This window comes from Anas platyrhynchos, chromosome 7 (assembly GCF_047663525.1).
Source record: "Anas platyrhynchos isolate ZD024472 breed Pekin duck chromosome 7, IASCAAS_PekinDuck_T2T, whole genome shotgun sequence".
NCBI classification, from domain to species: Eukaryota; Metazoa; Chordata; class Aves; order Anseriformes; family Anatidae; genus Anas; species Anas platyrhynchos.
The window spans coordinates 19,589,367-19,612,443 of record NC_092593.1 but is presented as its reverse complement, the minus strand read 5'-3'; the positions used below and the strand labels follow the sequence as shown (position 1 = coordinate 19,612,443).

At 33.2% G+C, this 23,077-nt stretch overlaps 1 protein-coding gene across 7 annotated transcripts in view; it reads left to right on the top strand.

Moving 5' to 3' along the window:
* Positions 1-23,077, top strand: part of LOC101798680 (sodium channel protein type 1 subunit alpha) — a 100,976-nt gene that overhangs the window by 64,357 nt on the left and 13,542 nt on the right. For 5 of the 7 annotated variants that reach the window (XM_072040907.1, XM_038182201.2, XM_072040904.1 and 2 more), the window contains 5 exons: positions 233-350; positions 904-1,058; positions 3,536-3,709; positions 4,799-4,921; positions 17,065-17,346. In XM_072040907.1, the coding sequence (XP_071897008.1) occupies positions 233-350; positions 904-1,058; positions 3,536-3,709; positions 4,799-4,921; positions 17,065-17,346 (852 nt within the window). The remainder of the gene's footprint in view (positions 1-232; positions 351-903; positions 1,059-3,535; positions 3,710-4,798; positions 4,922-17,064; positions 17,347-23,077) is intronic. The other 2 variants (XM_072040906.1, XM_072040905.1) reach the window with 1 other exon arrangement.

The following is a 23,077-nucleotide window of genomic DNA, read 5'->3' as shown; positions in this document are numbered from 1 at the left end:
TTAATTTTCTTTGAATATTATTTATCAGTGATACAGTTTCTATTTAATGTATCCATACAAAGCAAGAGGAAATTTTTTTTTAAGTACAAAGTTAACATGAGTTGATCAGCAATTCACTTACACTGAATACCATAACAAAAGCAGAACTATTTATTTTTTCTGAGGACTACTCATATTTGCGTTAAAACACTTACTGTGCGTTTGTGATCCTTTTTTTTTTTTTTCTTTACAGAAGCTAAATATGTCCAGTTCATCTGAAGGTAGCACAGTTGACATTGGACTCCCTGCAGAAGAGCAACCAGAAGCTGAACCTGAGGAAGCTATGGAGCCAGAGGCTTGCTTCACTGAAGGTGTTTGGGATGAAAAAATATAATAATAATAAAAATAATTATTAATATTTGTGTTTAATTATTTACTCTTTTGTCATTGTTTAAACAATGATTAGAAGCAGTAATACTTTTAGACCAAAATTTAACATATGGATAGTGAATTTAATATCCCAAGCAATAGAAAGTACAATATAATAACACTTGCCCATATGCTACTACATAAACTTACCTTAAACTTGAATGAGTTAATATATTTTCATCTCTTACATTGCATTCTGTAATGTGGCTTCATATTGAATGGACTTTTATTTTTATGTGCATAGTGTATTGAGCACTTAGTTCTTGATAAATGATAAATACTTTTTTCTTATCTGTTCATTGATTTGTAATTTCCAGTCATCTCAGTAATAAATTTACTTGTTTTGGAGAGGAAAGAGATCATCTAGGTGAAACTCTATTGAGTTTTTACTAAATAACACATCTTCTGGAAATATAGTGCTGTACCACTGTGCAGTCAAAATTAATGAAATTCAACAAAATTTCTCATTTTCTCAATACATACGTTGTTTTAAAGGTTGTGTACGGCGTTTCAAGTGCTGTCAAGTAAGTGTAGAAGAAGGGAGAGGAAAGCAGTGGTGGAACCTTAGAAAGACCTGCTTCAGGATTGTTGAGCACAACTGGTTTGAGACTTTCATTGTCTTTATGATTCTCCTCAGTAGTGGAGCTTTGGTGAGTAAAACATGAAGAGAGTGTCATAACTGTGTCAGAAAACATTGTTTTATTTAGTTGTCTCTTCCAGAAAAATTCCATGACTTCAAAGGATCACCAAATTTTAGTCAGGACTTCAAAAAAAAAAATGCTGAAAATGGCTCTTCTCAATAATGTCCAAAAAATAACAGACAAAATCGATTAGAGAGGGCTTAACTCCATTGCTGAAAGTGATATGTCTGAATGTGGGAGAGGGAGAACATGTGAAGAAAACACATTTAACTTCATTATTTGGGTTTGCCTCTAGTTTTACTGGTGTTTACTGATATATCTCAGGAAAAGAACTGTCCTCTCTTTGAATAAGAATTTATTGTTTATGCTTCTAGTTCAGCCTCTTACAGACTTATGTCTGGGATATCTTTAAAAACATAAATTTTCCAATCACCATGCTGTAAGTTTAACAAGCATATAGGGACAAAATAAAGAGAAGCCAACCATCATGTAAGTCTATAACAAAAAAAGAAAAAAGAAACAAAACCATTCCAAAAAAACAACATCAACAAAACAAAATAATATATAATTTTACAAATATAAATAATGATGAAGAATATAGAAATTTGAAATTAGCTATTAAATAAAGCTGAACCTGGATTAGTTGAGCCTGAACTGAAGTTTCTTAGGCAAACTGTTTGCCCTGAGATTTCCTAGAGCATATCTGGCATCTGTGCAGGTAAATGTAATTACCATTCAGTAAATTACCTAAGTTTCTGCATCATTAAACAAAATTACTTTGCAAAAGTCTATTAGAAACTCTTTAGGCCACTCCCAAATCTTTAAAATACACTTAATGGCTAGCAGTTTACCATTATGCCTATCATGAGACTTGGTTAAATCTGTAAGTATTCTGCTTGTCTTTGGTCTAATATCAAAATAACAATCAAATAAGCAACTTTTACACAACACGATGTGACAAGTTTCCTGTGTCACAGGAAAAAAAAACTCATAGACTCATATCTACAGTATTGATGATACTGATTGGGGAAAACCCTTAGCAACATGAATTTAAATGAAAGAAAAATAGTGGCAGGAGACTGATTAAAGGTCAATTTCCATCATTGTGTTTAGAGGAAGTTTGGGATGAGATGCAACTTAGCACCTCATGCTCCTGAAACTAAGGTGTATGTCATCCATAGAACGTTTACCTTGGGAGAATGCCACACAGATCAGGGCATTAGCTTAATACCCTAGAGATGTGAGACAGCTCTTTGTGACAGAGAAAAGGTCTCCTCAGACCTGCCAACACTGTATTCTAACGTTTATCCCAAGGTCACACTTGAGACAAGTCTCGCTATCATTACAGATGGAAAATCAGGCAGGCATAAGCTCCAGGATACTTGCAAAGCCCAGCTGCAGGCACACGCAGGCAGGAAGAAATGCACCACAAGCTTAGCCTTTAGCATAGTCTGATTCATGAAATGGAATTGGTACGTGCCAACTCTTCCCAATATTGTGAGCTAAAGCTGCTAGTGTATCAAAGTACATGAGCATCCAAAACTACTGATACACAGATACCAATTGAATGATTGGTAGAGAAACACTAATCATTTGAACTGACAGAAGTGTTTCAAAATCAGACTGGGTAAAAATGAATGTTAGTATTGATAAATACCCAAATCTTTGCAAGCTTACAGATCATTCCAGCTCTTTCACTCCAATAAAACCAATAACTCGTATATGAAATAGTAGTATAATTACAATTTAAAAGTGATTAAAGGGAAAATTTATTAGAGGACAGAAATAATTACTGAAAAGCAGACATTATATGTTTGAACGTCATTTGTCAAACTTCTAAAAAAAAAATTAAGACACACAAAACATATAAATAAATTTGCAAGGATCATAAGAAATTTTATGTATCTAATAATATGTGAATAATACAGTAGAGAGGGTATTTGATTTAGATATATTTTTTTAAGAAAATAATAACTTGTTTTCTGATTTATGGCTTAAATTTTTCAAAAACTAACAGGACTTAAAAGCATAAGATCATCTGCATTGTCATTTTACTGAAAATTTTACAGCTATGGCCTTGGATTTTGAAAATGGATCTACCTACATACAAACTAAATTATAAATTACTCAGCATAATTCGGTTCACTTCCATCGCTTTGCAGAATCAAAAAAAATTTGTAAGTACTGAAAATGATCTCAGTATAATAATTGACCAGCAGCAATGAATAAATAAAGATCTCTATTCAGTGAAGAAGTTGTTGCTGTGTAATATCTGCTTCTCTATCCTGTAAGGAAGAAAATATAGTTCCATAGGCTAAGAACAGATATATGCAGTTAGCAGAAAAGGAACCTTGAGACAAAACTGAAAATCACATGCCTGTTCTTGAAGAAAGGTTTGCCTTTTTTTTTTCCCTACCTTTGTTGTTTCTGTTATAACTTAAATTGTACGGCAACAAAAGGGAACAACCAGTATGTTTTTCTCATAGGCTTTTGAAGATATATATATTGAACAGCGTAAAACTATCAAGACCATGCTGGAATATGCTGATAAGGTCTTCACTTACATCTTCATTCTGGAAATGCTGCTGAAGTGGGTGGCCTATGGCTATCAAACATACTTTACTAATGCTTGGTGCTGGCTGGACTTCCTGATTGTTGATGTATGTAGTGCTTTTCCTTTGTGCTACTTTTATATTAATTTTATCTGGTGTTTGATTTTGGTTTTTGTTTGTTTGTTTTGTTTTGTTTTTCATTTGTTTGTTTTTAATTACTTGTTCTACGAACATAATATCTATGTATGCCAACTAGTTTATTTTTCATTTTAAAATGAAGGTATAGCATAGAAGATCAGAAGAATAGGTCAGAAGAACAGATCAGAAGATGAGAAGAATAGTATATGAGATCATTATACTATTATTTGTGCAATAAATAGTTAAGGAATTAGAGTAATGGAGGAGCATTCAGGGGAAATGGAAAGAAAACTGAAGGTCTTATATTGGTCAGGAGCCATAGCATGTGGAGGAAGAATATGGCATTTCTCATTGACAAAATGCAGGGACGTAGAATATATACAGGCACATGGATATGAGACTTTATTAGTTCTGCTGCCTGTGGAAATATTTTTGTAATGTATTTTCAGAAACAGCACAATCCAGGATTGTCCAAGTTAATGTCAATGTAGAAAGTACATAAATTCAGTATTTAGCCAAAAGTTTTTTTCAGTATAACCAAATATAAAAAAATTAATCCTTTCTACCAATTTCCAGACAAACAATGTTGCTCTGTGACCCATCTGTTAATTCAAAACAGGCTTCAATCATTTCCTTTCCAGTTGTGGGCAAACAAATGGGCATTATCAACAGTAATTATTGATCCCAACAGCACTGTAAAACAGAGAAAAATGGAAAAAAATGCTTAAATTGGTAAAAAGGAGAGATTAATTTATTTTTGTGTGTGTGTGTGTTTGTGGTTTTAAATGTCCTCAAATCATTAGTGCAGTATGAAATTCCTAATTATTAATGTTTCCAGATATTAACTAACTGTTACCATATGGTACTTCTGTTTATTTATTCACCTGTCATACTCTTCTTTCTTATTACTTTTTTTTTTTTTTTTAATTTAAAAGACTTCGTATTCCTGAAGAAAGTGGTCCAAAATTAGATTCTTCTAAAGGAGTTTATAGCTCACATCTATGGTATGTAAAGTAGTATTTACAATATAATAATTTTTACTTTCCTGTTTTCATATAGGTCTCTTTGGTTAGCTTAACAGCAAATGCATTGGGTTACTCTGAACTTGGTGCCATTAAGTCCCTTAGGACACTAAGAGCTTTGAGACCTCTAAGAGCTTTGTCACGATTTGAAGGCATGAGGGTAAGAAAAAATGAAAGAATCTGAAACTATGCATGCATACAAAGGATCCATGCATGCAGAATAAGGAATGATAAGTCCATGCAGAAAGGCTGCATTACCTTTTTATCTATTGCATATCTTTTACTAACAGATAAGCAAAAAGCTTCATCAATTCACCTAAATCCATATGCAGTATCACATAGAAGTTATGTTCATTAAAGTTACTTTACTTTCTAGCCAATCTCAGGAGTTTTCTGTTTAATGCTTTGAAATTGCCGACTATGAGCTCTCTCAATAGACTCTTAACAAGGAATAAAATGAAGCAGGTTTTTATTAATTTTTACTGATAAGCATATTATTATATTTATACAAGGATCAAATTTAGCTTTAGTTAATAAAGCTATTTTCTGTTATCAGTTGAAATTCTTCATTTTTCTTCATATCTGATAAACCAACTTTGGTCTAACCCCACAGAATTTTACTAGATCATAATAGAGTTATATTCGTATCAGCTAGTCGAGTTGTTTAAATATATTTCTGAGTTTGGCTGGCTTTTGAAATAAAAACAAATAAAACCATTTGATTTCTCTATGAAATTAGTCTTTTTGTAAGGCAAATTCAGTACAATATATATAAGGTTATTTCACACTTAATCCAAGTAATTTAGAGGTCCTGCTTACTATACATCTCACTCAAGGAAGCATTTTAAATTTTTTTTTCATCCGTTTATGCTTTCTTTTCCTTAAAGCCACTGAATACAAACTAACTCTATATGCATGTCATTGAAGTATGTTTTAAGAGAATGCTTTTCACTACTTCATGGAAACATGAGAGAAATCTTATGCTAATGAATTTCACGTCAATTGTAAAATACTGAAATAGCCTAGAATATACTGTCTGAACAGCCTTTAGATACAAATCTAAGCTTAAGGAAGTCAAATCTCTGAATTCTTAAATTGTATTCCTCAGGCTACATATGTCTACTTCATAAAGAATCAGAAATAAAATACTGCTAACCAATGATTGCTAGATTAATAAATTTCAATTTCATGTTGCAGTTTTACTATTATCAGTTTTCTCATCATTTGAAATTTGTGAATTGATAACTCAGCAGGGTAAGAGCTGGTCAAATACTACAGAGTATGAGTTTTCACCTAGGTTTAGAAAGACTATTTCATTTAGCAGTTTTCACTTTGACTTTCTTTGTACTTATTGTTCATGACCATTCAGATAAATGTGTTTTTGTGCAGACAAACGTTGGGAAATTGCTCTGAGCTTTATTTTCTTAATATTATTATTTTCAGCTGCAGGAGGACTGGGAGATTAGTTTAGAAGTTACACGGGGAAAAGAAATGTAGCTCCTTAGATGATGTTGGGGGGGTGGGGAAAAAAGATCATTACTGGAAAGATAATGTCAAAATTAATAGCCATATGTTTTATTTCATTTTTATGTATCCTTACGATTGCCTTAGGAAATTTCCCATTTAAAACATTTAGGATGTTCATGGTCTAAGAAAAGTACCTGTTATTTGGAATCTGTTTACTGCTTTCCCTTATTTTTCACTGTAAAAATATGAAATTATGCCAGAAGCACAATCATATGGTGGAATTTCAGATACACAAGATGAATAATTAATGAGTAACTTACTGTGTAGGAATCACAGAGAAGCCTGGAAAAGCAAAAAAGGTTATAGCTTCAATATTAATGACAGTCAATCAAGTACCTTATTCCAGTCACTTAGCAAATTTGACTGGTCAAATGCATAGTCCTTATCTTCACTATTAGTTACATGCACTTCTGAAAGTGTGTTTTTTTTTCCAAAGAGTTTGGCAAGTGTTCACAGTAATAGCTCATTGATAGATATAAGCTTTATGAATGACTCACAAACAGTAAAAAGATTCAAATAACAAATAATTGACCAGCTCATTATAGGCTATAGCCATGTGAAATTACAGTTGTCTCAGAAATTGAGTTCATTTTGTAAAAATCCATTAAAGCATTTATTTTTTTTTAAATCTGCCAGCAGGAAGTAAAAATAATTTAACCCTCCTTGCTTTTTTATACTGCTTATACACTGACCTACAAGCTGAGGTTTTTGTTTTTTTTCAGCATGTATTTATAATTTTAATGTTTTACCCCATTTTCAAAATTAGGTAAAATTTGCCTTGAAAATAAGATCAAATGTATTTCATAGGACGCTTATGTTTAAGAAGCTTTGTATAATTTTGGAAAACAAGCTGCCAAAACAAGCTAAGCTACTTTAAATTGATATTTTTTTCTTAAATAAGCTTAACATCCTGGTGAATTGGCATAATGCAGCATTCTGCAGTCATTAAATACTAATAGCTATTTTGTTATCTCGAAATATTAAACATACTTCACTCTTTAAGTCATGTTATATTCTGTGGTTACAACTTAAATTTGTAATTATGCTGTTTCATAAGTGGGATAGATAAATTCTCTTGGCAAAGTGAACATTAGATCTATGAATCTCTTGTGACAAAATAGCTTACAAGTGGCTCACAGCCTGTGCTTGCCTCAAGCACAGAAGTGAATGGTGCCATATTAAGGCATTTAAAATATCTACTAGTACACTGCAGTCTGAGAAATTTTAATACTTCCTTCAGTGAATCTCAAAACCAACTCCACCCAGATGCTGGAAGGCAAAGTAAATAATTGTTTTAATTTAATTTAAATTTCTGTCATAGGGTTCATATTCTCATCTCAATTAGTATATGTACCGAGCAGAAGTATCTGCAAAATGAGATTTGAATATACCCATTGCTTTTTGTTTAGCTTTTTAGTACTTGCGATATAATGCTTTTGCGCTAGTTCTGAATTGGTATGCTACTTGTAAACGTAGAATACTGAGTACACATTGCTTTGCTAAGATAGATGATTAAGTGACAATAAAGCATGCATTTGTGTCTAATTTCACAAATAAAGCATGTCATGCCGTGCTTGATTTATATATTAGAGAAATAGTAGAAGGCAGCAAACAATCTGAAAACTACTTGCACTTTCAGTTTTGCATGCCTTATGCATATTTCTGGCTGATGGCTTTAAACATTTACTGTATTTCAAATTTCCAGTCCAATTTCATAACATGTAAAAATAAATCAGAGTATTTTATGTCTTTGATATCCTCTAAAATTCAATGGCTATTCCTTAGATTCCCTTACCAAGAAAGAGAGAATGAGACATTTCCAAGAGTACTCCAAACTTCATTAGTAGAAAGAAAGAGTTTCTCATATGATTGAGTTATAAAATACAGCATCAAGTGTCTGTCATTACAGATTCACAACTAATAACAGGCTATATATTTCTATTTCATATAGGATAACCTATCTTCAGCTTGGATGGGGTGGAGCACTGGTTCCTCCCCTTATCTGTATTATGGGTACAGTATTTCCCACTTTTCTACCCTTAACAATTACAGTGTGACTGATCACTGCATTGTATATTTAAGGTTGGAAGGAAAGAGAATATCATTTGAGAATCTTAGTAGCAGCACTACCATATTATACATATTCACTCTACATCCCCTTCTTAATTGCTTTAAATATTTGGAAACAATTGTTTGAAATTTCTGATGTTATGGATATAACATGAAAACTTTTGAGAAAATCAGTATCATTATTTAGAATTATCTGAGTTCTTTTTGCAAGAGAAGGGCTCTTCAGTTATTTTTTAGATTTTGAGATATTTTTTTTTCACTGAGATTAAAAAATGGCTTTCTTTAAAAATTCCTTTACATTGTTTTGGAAAGATCTCTGCTTTACTCTGTTACTCAGTTACATACATTCCAAAAAAAAAATCCCATAGAATGAGTTTTGAGCATTACTTATGATACAATAAACATTACAGTCTGAATACTCACAAATATAAATATTTCCATAATAGCAGTTTACATTTTTGAAGAATTTTTAAACTCATATGTTACATCAATAGATTATTCCAAGTGTATATAGATAACATGAGACATCGTATAATATATATATTAATTTCCTGGAAAACCTGAATTCAGTATTCATTGCAGTAGAAACTGGTCTCTGTTGGAAACTACTTTTTATAATTTTCATAAAATGCTAATAATTGTGTTCATAATTATTTTGTACTATCCCCTGGAGTTTAGAAATGTTCTACAGGAAACATGTCAATGATGCAAAAAATTTGCATTTACTGTCAGGTCCTTAGTAAATGCTTGATCTTTGACTATTACAACCACTAATTGTTGGAGGTTATAATTTCTGCAGGTTTTTTTTATAGCTTCAGTGGAAAGGGTAAATCAACACAAACTGCATTTGCTGTAGTTTTAGCATCTTATTTTACAGATAAGAATTGTGTACTCAGTTACAAGAAAGTGTATTCACTACCTTTTGCAAATTTCCCTTAAATATAGAGGAATTTTCAGTAAGGGATTTTTTTAAGAACTACAGTCTTATTTACTGAGTTTTAAGGAGAGTCTATTCAAAGTGCAATGTCTCCTGAAACACAGTTGAAACTTTACAAAATTCAGTGTAAGAAGAGTCTGTGTTTAGAGTCATAAAACATACAGGAAATATCTTTAGTATTTTGAGTTGTTTCTTAGACTATAATTCTAAAGTTGGAAAAGAGCTTTTAAAGGCGTTGCTTATATCACTGAAAATGGTATGATTGTTGTTTGGATTTGCGTTTGCTCTATCTTGAAGAAAATACTGTTAGGATCTTGATTCAATTAAATATAAAGGGCAGTAACAATACATTTATGTCACAACAAAAGCAAATTTTTCTTTTTATTTTTTCTTTCACTAGATCTGGTGAATTTCAAAGATACCATTTCCACTTCAACTAATTATTCTGCTTTCATGCTTGTATATATTTACAGTATTTACCTGCTCTTAAACAAGTGCAGCCATGTGATTTATTGCTTGACAGATAATTATTGTGTTTCATCACACAGTATGTTAAATCATGTTTTCTCCATGTTATGTCTTCAAAAATATTCTGCCCTATGCTTGATCTGTAGTGAGAACCAGAATCAAAGCTGCTATGGGAACCCCAGTATTTTATTAAATCCAACAGTACAGCTTGTTTCTAATAGACTGTAACAAGTATAAGAAATGCTTCTGTTGTTACTTTAACCAAGTTAAATTTTGTTATGAAAGCTGTCCTAGAATTGCAGACCTGTTGAAGTTAGAAGTGACATCAGACATCCTGGTTGAACCTCCCTGCTACCAGCTCAAATATTCTAAGATGCAAACTCACCACCCAATAGCATGAAATTTCCACAGCACAGTGTTTTCCTTTCTTTGAAGATAAAAATCAATACCAGAACCATTTTTCAGTCAGCTGAAAAGGAAAGTAAGAAAAAGAAAAGCAGAAATGACAGCATTAGCTTGCTAAGAGAGTAAATTTATTTTCGTCTGATATCTTTCGTCTTTTGCTTCAACTTTGTTCATTACTGTTAAGATTAAGACTTATTTATGTCTCCTTGTCAGGTCTCTCTCTGACCCTTTCCATCTGCCTGTCTTCTCTTTGCATGCTTCAGTTGAATCTAAAATTTTCTTTACAACTGCTGCTCTAAATGGTAGATTTGTAAGTCTTCACCTGTATCCTCAATGCAGTCTTCATTTTACCTAGAAAACTGAAGCCCTTCTCACAAATATTGTAATTTTGTACTTAATTTTTCCCATTGTTTTACAGGAGACAATTCACATGCTATTTATAACACTGACAAAACACATTCATTTCTTTCATGATCTTTTTCACATAGCAACCATTTGTTCTTCTCTGCTTAATTAAATAAATTTCTAGTCTCTCTATTGGAATTCACTTTTATGTATTTTCTATTTTCTACTTTGTAGTGATCCTGAATCAAGGATAAGAATTAATCTGCTACAAGAAGAAAATGATTTTATTTTTTTTCCCTTGCTTCTAATTTTTTAAGCCCTTTTCAAAATGTTACTTTTTTCTGAACTTTTATAATTATAGCGTATGTAGTTAAAAATAAATTATATGTACATGCATGTGTTAAGGCAAACTGTGTAGCTAAGGTGAATTCCTGACAATATTCTAGGCATTTTACTACCAAATATGTTCTAAATTGTTTAGGATTAGAAGGGCTTACACAACGCTTAATGTTAAGATGATAGATATTAGAGAAAAAAAAAAAAGTTTTCTTGTGCATGCATGTGTATATTTATGTAAAATCATTTTATTTGGAGTATAGCATCAGCAGCAATATTGCTTTTTACAGCTACAGTTCACTCTTTCTTAACTTCAAGCTCATGTCCTACTCATTTAAAAACCTCTGCCTATAAGGAAGAATGAGGCCTATTTTGTTAGAGACTGTGTATACATTATTTAGGGATAACAGAAGATTCTCATAAAAAAATGAACTATAGTTCATCTAGTATCAAATGGATCATATTCCAATGGAATTATTTTAAGGATTTCACAATTTTTATCTGGATTATTTAAGTGTTTAAGTTCATCTTCACCATTGTTAGTCTTTGCAAAACTTGGATATTAGAAAATCACTGTAACATCACTGTAGTCCTGGATGATCTCGTAATTGATGAAAATTGCATTTGCTGAGATGTTTGTTAGTTGATTTTGTTTGCTGATTAAGACTTTGTCATCACTGATTACCCTGCAGGTCCATGTACTTCCTATTTTTACCTGATAAACCAAACAAGAACTTTGAAGAAATTGTACATGTCTCTTAAGGTACTTCTCTTCTAGAAATAAAATGCCTTGTTTTATATCACATTACATATCTACAAGGTTGCAGATTATGTATACAAACCAAGTATTGAAAAGCCAGTAACTGCCATCTTATAAATACCAAGCAACCTATGAACACCGAAGTGTAAAAAGATAGCTAAGATATACTCTACAATAAATTCTCTATTCTTCATAGATATGCATCTATGGACATGCACCAGTCTTCGGAAAATACCACTATTCATATATAGAAAAATATATATTTTATATTTCTGACTTTCTCATAGGAACATCATAAGATGTTCATAGGAACATAGGATAGTTAAACTAGGAAATGCATAGTATACATATCATAGATCTAGTGACAGTGAAAAAGCAATTGGTTAAAGGTACACGAAGGGCAACTATACATTGATTTCAAACTGCTGGACAGCATATTGTAGTCCAGTAGTATACTTATGCTGCCATAATATAAATAAATCAGCTGATGCACAGGTCTACTTAAGCTGTTGGTTCACAAATGACAGGATCAAGGAATGATACTTTTCAGGACAAAGCCTTTTTCCAATGATACCTTGCCCTGGACATTGCCTATAGGCAATGCTAATATTTTTGACTCAGGTATGAGCTTTCTTTGTGGTCTCTCTCAGACCTCTGACTTTGATCCTCTAACTGGGAAAGTTACTTTATTCCTTATGTCTTTTCCTCCCTTTCCTCTATGGTTTAAGAGAGAATGCACCTGATATACACCTCCTGCTCAAGTCAGTGTGGTTTCAGCATCTTCTAGCCTTTGTTGTGGAAAGTCCTCAAAGTCCTGTGTTATAAGAACATTCTTAACTCAGATCATATATGTCACCTGAGCCTCCATTCCTGTCCACCCATGGCACACCTACCTGTTCATTCCATTAAACTTCCATTAATCCTCTGTGGTGGACCAAGCATCTAAACCAACAGCTGCTTGTTCACTTCATCATCTTTCATTGCTCTCTGTCAAATTTGTGTACATCTGGACTTTGGCCAGGAGAGCAGGAGAGATTCATGATCTTATGACAGGTGTTCTTACATCATATCTGTTCAAGACAAAGCAATACTCATAGTTTACTCTCAAATCCTGCCCTAAGTCATTTCAGTATTTCATTTGAGCCATGAATTAATTTTCCTTTTTTTTTTTTTTTTGATGCAGCTTATGCTATGTATACTGCTCTTCTCTCTCTGCATGCTGCTGCCTTTGAACTACTGTCTCTTCAATCTTTGTACTGCTAAGAGAGAGATGAATGGCTTTTTGTATAAAGCCCTTTCTGAAGTCTATTACTGCATGACTATACAGTCACAGAAATTATTCATCTTTAGATACGTGTATTCAAGCCTATTCCTTGTTCTTCTTCCTTGGAGTTCCTGAAGGTTTCCTCAGGCTTTCCCAGATTTCAAGGGACTGAGTATGGGAGGAACATGTCTTATACTTGTTACAGCCATTTGTCAAGCATGCATAGAAAATAAGGTTTGATTTCATCCATAAGGGTATTGGTGAAGTAAAAGTTATTTAGCTTTCTGCATTTGTATGTGTGAATCTTATGTGAGAATGTACATGCAGGGAAAAAAAAAACAAAACACTATAGCTTTCAAACGACTCAGATATGAGATGAGGAATATCAAATCTTTGAGGAAATTTTGCTGTTTAAGTCTAAAAACACTAAGTTGATGACTCCCAAAGTAGAGGCAAAAAAAATTCTTTGTCATTTTCAGTAGGAAGAATGTTCCAGACATAATCATATAATATTCCTCTTCACCAGGGAGTTTGGAACTTCTTAAAAAAAGCTACAACTTTTATGGATAAAGTTGTTATCAACCAGCAATAACAACAACAACAAAGTTTACTGCTAATTTGTACTGACATATCTTGATATCAGCCAGAAGATAAGATAGATAATTAGCGTTGTAGTAATTCTTTTATTTTAAGTGCATAACTGATGCTGGAGGTTAAACATTTGATGAAAATATAAACATGACAAGAATTCTGTGTATATGAAATACTGCTTTCTTCAGAGGAGTCATTATGATTTCCCATGATGATTTTTTTTTTCTTAACTGGATGAATATCAACTAAGATGTAAGATGGTCTAGAGTCCATTTGTCCTTGTAGGTGTCAGGTGCTGCTTCCTGCTTTTACTTATTGCCATTCCACCCACCTGAGGCCTACCTATGACCAAGCAGAATCAGCCTGGGCTTTTGCAGCTTGCTTACTGGAATCAGCCTGACCCACAACATCCCTCTTGATGAAATACATAGGTAACTTAAAAAAATAACTACACTGTCGGCATCTTTTCCCAACTTGTTGACATTACATTCTGGACTATCAAGGAATAATAGAAAATAGACCCAAGAGAACAGCCTCTTTCAAAATAAAAACTACATTTAAAATCACACAGATCTGCTCTAGTTTTGAAGAAAGAACAAAAGAGCTTTAGTAGCCAACATTCTGTTAACCCACTACAGATTATATCCAACAAGAAGTAACTGACAATTTTTTATTTGTTAGATTTTTAACTGATTAAGAAATGCTTCTTGATCCCTCTTCTGCGTTCAGTTCATTTTAATTGCTTCTCTTTTTTGTGTCTATTTGACGTAACTCATGTCCAGGTGTTATGTGTGTATTTTGGGTGCTAACCTGGATATATATTATGTAAAATAAGGTCCTGGTTATCCTAATATACCTCAGTTACTCCCAAAGCAAACACAAGAGAAGTAAGTGGGAGGGGAAAAACAAAAACAAAACAAAACAATATATATATATATATTTATATTTATATATATATATACAGTTGCCTCCAACTGTATGTGTCAAATTTAAAGACTTCCTTTACAGTCAGACCGGTATCTGACCAGCATGAAAAATCCCATTATATGTTATACATAGTATAGGACAAAGACTCAACACTGTTGAAAAAGAAAAATAATCAAACAACAGCAACAACAAAAAAATACAATCAGAAAACAACTTCTAAAAGTTTTAATTTTGTTTTCTTCTTTTCTTAAAAAACCTTCCAGGGGGACTGGATAGCTCAAAGGGTTGGTAATAGGATACAGAGCCTTTCATCTCTAGGTCACCAGTTCGCATCCAGGCCAGGTCAGTAGTGACCAAAAATTGTTACCATTTGATGGGTTTTCAGTGACGTATATGAAATACGTTGTTGGAACTGTTGTTGGAACAGTTGCTGGATGCTGTTGAGTTCTTATTCAAGAACGTGGCTGGTCTGTTGGCAGTCACAGCAGCAAGACTGCCTTACCTGTTCAGCTAAAGATGTGAGATACTTCCATGGCCTTTTGGAGAAATCTTTTTACAACTATTATGAATTCATAATTGTTGCAACAATTACACAATTACTGTAGCAGTTAGTATGCTGCTGCCTGTTCTGGATCTGTGCTGTGGTCCAATGGATCTCTAGGTTGTTAAAAAGGTAACTGCTACAGGCACTTAGTTCATACAAAATCCTTCTTTCCTGTGAACCTTAATATATTTGAGTTGCTGAAATAAATCCCCCTCTTCCTTTCTTGACATCTCTATTTTCAGGTTTTTCACAGATTAATTCAATCAGTATAGCACATCCAGAACATTTTTATGGGGAGGAAAAAAAAAGGAAAGAAAAAAAATATATATGGACAGTAGCTGGCCTAGAAATTCAATCAGAAATACCTTAATACAGTGTTCTAGAACAGGTCTGAATTGGAATAAATTCCAAAATAATTTCATTCCTTATTGAAATGTTGTTCTCAATTCCATCAACTTAAGTAGTCACAGCGTTGTTCTCCCTGCAGGATAGTAAAACAACATTTCTCTTACTCCTTTGGAAATGGTTTATTGTGTTCAGATTATTACTGGGACCCTGTTAGACTTTTTAAACATATTTTTTTAAACATTAGTTTATGCTTACATCACCTAGATACTTCACATTTTCTGTAATAGAAATCTCTAGAATTAAGCGTACTTCTTTTAAAGTTAGCACCAAAAACAGAAGCTGCCAAGAAAAGCTAAATTTTCAAAAAGTCTTGGTTTTATACATGATGGTGATAATTTTGCTAAAGAAAGTTCCAATTTCTACCATCCAGTGGAGGAAGGCCTTAAAATGAGAAGAAAATATGCCCTGAAAATAACATTTCTACCTAAGATCTCTAAACAGGTCCTAATTCCTGGCCATAACTTTTGGGAGGAGGAGGGTGCTGAGTGACGAGTAACACAGCCACAACACTCTGCTTCCAAAGGCCTTCAAGAGGCTGTGCAATACAGGTAGTAAGATGGAGCAGCTCTGAGTTTGCTCAAAATTATGTCGGTAGTGGGGAAGATTCCTCCATGTTGCAGAAATTAAGGAACAAAGATAGACTTAACACATCCCAAGTTTCCACACCAATCCTTTCCTGTCTTACTGCAGGAATTGGATTACTAAGAATCAGATTCCTACTATATATTTTGTTTTACCTTTCCAGAAGGTCCTAAAAGTTTTTCAGAGAAAATAATAAAATTTAAAATAATATGCACTTTGTAAATGAGGTCTGGTATTGGATACTCAAGTAGAAGTGATTGCTCAGTTATTCAGCCAAACAAATATTGCAGAAGTTTTAGGAGCTTTGACAGACACATTTCTTAAACTTACATTATATATCAGAAAACTATAATTTTTTCTACATAAATAACTATTGATGTCTTGCCTACAAGGAGCTAAACAGGCAACTGGCCAAAAGCAAATTACAATGCCAAATCAAAACCCCTAAATATATCCTTGATATATGTCCTTCTTTAGATAAATGAAGGGTATGAATGACAAACTCAATACATGAAACGATAAGACTGGAGCTTGAAATAAATTTTGTTGATTCAAGTAGACACATATTGCAAAACTGTCTTGCTTTTCTATACAAAGAAATTAATCTTTGTTATATTCTTGCATGGAACAATAAGGCAATAAAGATATGTATATAATTCCTGCATAATCCTTTTAATGTAGAGTTTAGTTTCTAGATTCATGGCATTTGTGTTTTCACATTAAATTTCAAAGTTATGTTAATTGAATTTACAGGTTGCCTTTTTTCTTTAGACATTTTAAGCTATAATTTGATGCATTTTTAGAATTTTCTTATGTCTGTATTTACATTCAACATGTATATCATTTTTTTTATATAGAACATACCAGTGTCAGGCTTCATCTTACTACCACTAGGTCTTATATTTTGTTTTTCTTTTAACTATTTTAATTTTCTCACTTATTTTCATTTCATTACATGTACTCATTTTAAGTATTTAAAAAGAAATAGTGCAATGTTACAGCTATTAATGTACTACAATAACATATATAGTATCAGTTTCTGAACAAGCATTTATTAAGAATTGGTAAAACAGTATACAAAACTGCTGTTGTAAATACTCTTACACTCTTTTCTTTTTCCCCCTGTATTTGTGTACTAGGTGGTTGTGAATGCCCTTTTAGGAGCAATTCCATCCATCATGAACGTGCTTCTCGTTTGTCTTATATTCTGGCTAATTTTCAGCATCATGGGAGTAAATCTGTTTGCTGGGAAGTTCTACTACTGTGTTAACACCACAACTGATGAAAGGTTTGAAGTCGACCAAATCAACAATTTTAGTCAGTGCGAGGAACTCATAAAAAACAATCAAAGTGCCCGATGGAAAAACGTGAAAGTAAACTTTGATAATGTAGGATTCGGGTATCTTTCTTTACTTCAAGTAGTAAGTTATCACTCTTTATATACCTCTTATTATTTATATGTAATAGTGAAAAGCAATTCTAGAAACAAAAGCAGAAAACATATTTACCTGATGGTTTTTATCTGTGGCTTAGTAACACTACTGCACTTATAATTGACTACTCCTTTCATAATAAGCAGCAAATAGAGCCTATTCAGAAGAATTAAGAATTTTTATGATATCTGACAGAACAGTTGTTATTCTTCCTATTCATAGCTCCCTTAATTCTCCAGTCTTTCTAACTGTAAATGTTTCTAGAAGTACCTAGGGCTGGCATTCTGGATATTTTAAGGTTTACCATTGCTGAAAAGCGAAAATCCACATTGGTCTAATTAAGTCATGGAAAATAATTCCAGGTGGGAAACCCCCTCTCAGTGATATGGCTGCCACCACTGCAGTCTTAGGTGATCAATTACTATACGAGCAGTTTCCATCCAGAAGAGAAACAAAAGAAAACTACCATTAGACAGTACGATCTATGGAATATTTTCCCTGCTATTTCTGTGCATAAGCACCTAGTGGCTGTTTAGCAAAAAAACAAAGGAAGAAAGGAAAGACGACTATATTTGCAAAAATTTACTATGTGCTTATGCTTTCACTGTCAAAAATTGTGTTCACAGAACATGAACTGTGTATTTTGTCACAGCTAACAATCTGACCCAGCTTTAGTTAGAAAAATGCAGGAGTTTTTCTCCTGCATAGGCAACGGGCAACCTCTATGGCTTTTTGAGATCACTGGCTAATTCTGCAGAAAGAATTTTCATTTTTATAGTTTAAAGTAAGCATCTATCTCTTCTGTTGGCATAAGAAGTCTTGTTAATGCAAACACTTAAAATGATGCAATAGTATTGACATGGGCCTGCACAGGGTCTAAAACATTAATTTTGAGCACTGGTAAATGTGCCTCCTCGTGAACAGAGCATGTCACTGAGAGACTCTGATAACTCTGAAGACTTAAAATTCCTTATGATTAATTATTTACTGTCATGCTAGGGAAGAGCAGAGAGGGACCAACAGAATTAAAGAAACTGCTGAATATGATTTTGGTAACAAAATTGGATTGCAGTAGAAAGACCTTGAATATTTATTTTCTCTGACTGTTTTTTGAAACCCATCGACCTAGAATCACCATTATGGAGGGGAGGCTCAGTGTACCCATGCCCAGGTGAAAAAAATGTTAACAGGTACATTTTTTCCTGACATTGTGGCTACAAACACCACCCCTCCAATATTTGCTGGGTCGTATGTATTCCAGTGTCTCAGCTATGCATAGGTTATTTCATCTCCACTGAAAAGCAGAGAATTTTTTTTTCTCCAAAAAAAGTTTCTTAAATGAAAATTTAGATTCTTAGAGTACTGCATTGCTCTGGAAAGCAAATTGGGAGAAATATGCCAGCCACTAACACCCATGCTTCCAAAGGAAAAAAGAATCTAGGCCTACCAAGATGGGCCATAGCTCTCACAGAAGAAGATGCCAGTTGTTTTTAAAATATCTACAACAAATAGATTTCACAAAGGTATGAAATGCTTGCCTAGTCAATGGAGTTTGTTTTGTCAGTAGAATTTTTATATTTTTATTTTTTTCTGTACTATTAAAATACATGAAAAAGTGTGAGAGATTTTTTGTTTCACATACCAGAAAAAACAAGACATTTCTGTCATTCCATGAAACAAACACTTGACCCTACATCTTTTAGGGTTTGGTAAGTAAGCCACCAGTAGTGATTTTGCAGTTATAGAATGATACTTTGCTTTCTGTGCCATAGATCACAGAAAGCAAATAGCTTAGTTTTCAACTAATGCTTTAAAATTTCCAGAGTCTATTTTTTTTTCACCTTTATGAACTCAGTGAAGGCCACAATTCATAAATGTTTGAGATTCTTACATCACTTCCTCAAGAAGATATTTATAAGGTGATATTCTATTTGATTTTTAAAATACTTTGGATGAGATGTAGTAAAAGATTCTAAGGCCGTCATGTTCTGAAGAAACACAAGTAGATAAAAATGTCTTAACTCCATATTTACCTAACCTTCTTAATCAGTTTGCAGTAATAGGAAGACTAAATACTAAGAATTACTTCGAGGGATCCATAAGTATGTCAAACAAAAAAAAAGATAAAGCTTGAAACTTGGGTGTTTGATCCTAAATAAGGTATCAAGCTTGAAAATCTGACTAAAAAATCATTATTGCTAGTAGAAAAGATTTCTCTGCACCCAATGTGCCAATTAAGGGCCGATCTTTTACACCTTAATGGTTAGTTGAAAAGTCTACTGAAGTCATTTGATTCTTCACCTTAGCAGCCGCAAGCACAGACTTGTTTAGATTGTGATGGTCCTGAGAAAACAACCTCAGAAAGGTGTGTATAACTTTTTCTAATGATAAGCTCAGTGATAAGTGCCACTGGATGAATTACAGATATAAGGTCCTTTTGCAGGAGGCTAGAAAGTATGGAAAACTTTTACAGTCCAGTATTTTTTCCATTATCCATCCTGCTCTCTGACTCATGCCTTCTGAGCCAGCCCAAGAAGAAAAAAAAAAAAAAAAAAAAAAAAAAAACTCCACTGAAAATCTTTAGTATTGATAACAAAATTTTAATTCTTTCTTGCCCCAAAATACAGGCTAACAATATGTGCCATTAATACTACCAAATTTTGTAGAATTTTTTGATCAGACTGAGAAAATTTTCCAAAAATTTTTCATAATTTGAAGTTGGAGTGTAAATATCCTTGCCATTGATCATTATAAGCACACATTCTCTCTGTAAGAAATACTTCCTTCTGTGATCCAGCACAACTCATGTTGTCTGTGGAGATCTGCAAACTTTTTTATTGTTTGTTTTGTGTTTTGGTCTGATCTTGTTAGAGTATTTCTCTGTCCCTGAAGAAAAACATCAAAGCAGAGACAGTCTTGCTGGAGAAACTCCCTTCACAACTTTCACACTTCAGTGAGTAAAGAGAAACAGGCTGGTGTACGCAAAGAGATGTCATCTGCCTTGATAACTTTATGGCATTATGCCTTTTCAACTTAAACCTCGTGTTTGGGTTCTTTGGTCAGTAGGTCTGGAGGCCTGTTTATATCCAACATAATATGTGGCAAAACTCTAGGTCTCTAGTATTACATTATTCTGCTGTTACCAATATAAGGAAGAAAACAGATCTTGATAAGTGTAAGGTATAAAATCAAGAAGATGAAGTCAAGGGCTATAAGAGAGATTACGTACTTCAAAGGTACGACAGGTTAGTATTTTAAAAAATCATGGCAAAAGATTATCTCCAAAAGGGCATAAGAACGTTCCTGATGATTATGTCTGGTAAGGAAATAGAGGGGTGCAACTTCAGCTATACTTCTAACTTCAATGGAAATTAATCATCAGGAGAAAATATTTATGTACCTCGAACAACAGAAAAGCAGTTTGGGAGATTTTTGTTTTTCTAACTATGTTTGAATCTGCATTTGAATCTGTCTTTCAAATTTCTTTGGGGAAAAACATTTGGAATAGATATAATCTTTGAAATTATGACTTACTCCTGATTTAGTGTCACTAAGAATATACAACATATTTGTATATTTGAGTACAGAAAGATGAAACTAAGATTTTGGGCTCTTTGTCATATATGGATTTTATATTCAGTATGCACAAATGCCCAAATACCTTATTTCTGCTGACGAAAATCTGTTGCTGACAAATGTAAGCCTAACAAAAAGAGGCCTAAGTTTCTACTGAATGCGGCAGAAACAATGCTATTTGATGCTTAGATACTGAACCATTGGTTCAATTATTTGCTCAGGCAACATTTAAAAATTAGAAATTCTCCTACTGAGCTGAGTCTTCTGCTATGGAAATTACAGAATCATTTTTTTTTCACAACTAAACTCTTGACTAATGTTTTTGCATAATGATGCAAAGTGACTACAGTCAGTTTCCTAATGATTTGTAGAAGGAATTAAGAAGGAAAATAATATGATGAGGGAGCGTATTACTGAAAATTAATTAATTTGGGGGATTTTTTTTCTCACTTCTTCAAGAATGGTAAAATCTTATGGTTTTGTGAATGTGAGTTGTTGAAAGCACAGATTTTATTTTAGAAAGGTTGAACTGCAAGAAAGTAATGCCATCCTCATAGTTTTCCCTCTCTACAGTCGTTTCAAGTTGCCTTCTTAATAATAAAAAGGAGTATACAACAGTATACAACAGCTCTGATAATTCTTCAGATCTTTTCCTTGCTCTGACTGACACATATTGAGTTCTTTACTAATGATGATGCAACTTGATATTTTAAAATCAGGGTTTTTTTTGTCTTTTTGGTTTTTTTGTTTTTTTTTTCTTTGCACTCTAGTTATTCTAGGCCACACTGATTAATTTACAAAAAAAAAAAAAAAAAAAAAAATCAGTTTGCCTGATATGCAATAACTATAATCTGTATTAATAAGTGACAACAGCACACACTTCAAGGAAGAGCCACTCTATCACTTGTGTCATCTTTTCTGTATAAAAATATGCCTATTATTTCCATTTAGTGTTTCAGGTCAAAGTGCTGATTTCAACCAAACTCATGACATTCCAAGAAATGCAAATGATATACCAAGACAGAAACAAAAGTAGTGTCTGTAAAACATATGAATTAATCATCCTGACTTCTTTAGATCTATTAAGACCTCATCTAAAATACTGAGTCCATGTTTGGCTACCATTTCAAGAGATGAACTTAAAGACAGCCCAGAGGAAAATGAATGATCTGAGTTTTGGAAACTAAGATCTACGTGAAAAGATGGAAGGAAGACTGAAGATTATTCAACCTAAAGAAGAAAGGCAGCAATAATCAGTTTGCAAAGAAGTAAAAGGTGGTGCACAAAGGATGATTAATTCTTCACATCCGTAAGGGTTATTAGAAGTTACAGCCCTAACTGGCAACAGGAGGATTTAGATATTTGGAAACAATAAAGACAAGTGCTGGAATATTTTTGATAAGGTTGTGGATCATTGAAAGTCTTTGAGAACAAGTTAAACATCTGTTAGGAATTACATAAATAAAACTGATCCTACCACTCGCAATCCCTTGCAATCTTAATATTCCACATGGACTTTACATTCTTCAGTTATATAACGCTTGTTTCAGATGTAGTGTTCCACCAACACTACATTTTGATTTCACCATTGCACTGTAAATTGCCTGAATTACCTTTTTTTTTTTTTTTTTTTTTTTGGGGGGGGGGGGGAGGTGTTTGTTGGCCTCCAATGTGGAAGTCATTGTATAGTGGATTTGCAATTTGCACCTCAGGAAAATCATGTTCTTTTTATTATTCTACTATTTTGAAAGAGGCACCTCCTTTTCTTTAAGAAAATAATTCCTTCTCATTTTAAGTTCACTTCAGGGTAATGCCAGCTGCTTTGTATGCTGCATAAGCAAAGCATTTTGAAACCTCTGTTAGAAATGAAACCTGAAGATGATGGAGGTATAGCAATAAACATGAAGAGCATTCCCTTCCAGGCTTGTTTCTGCAACTAACCTCTATGGAAAGGAATATGAAGGAACCAATGATCTGCAGCCTCAGGCTGCAAACACAACTGAGAAAATAAGTTTCTGTTTCAAACACTCAGATGAAGCAATCTACAACTAGTTGTCAAATATAAAAATGTACAGATTTGGGGCAAAGGAAATAGCTGTAAAAGTTCACTCAGTGCTGCCACCTATAAGGCATATGAAGCCTG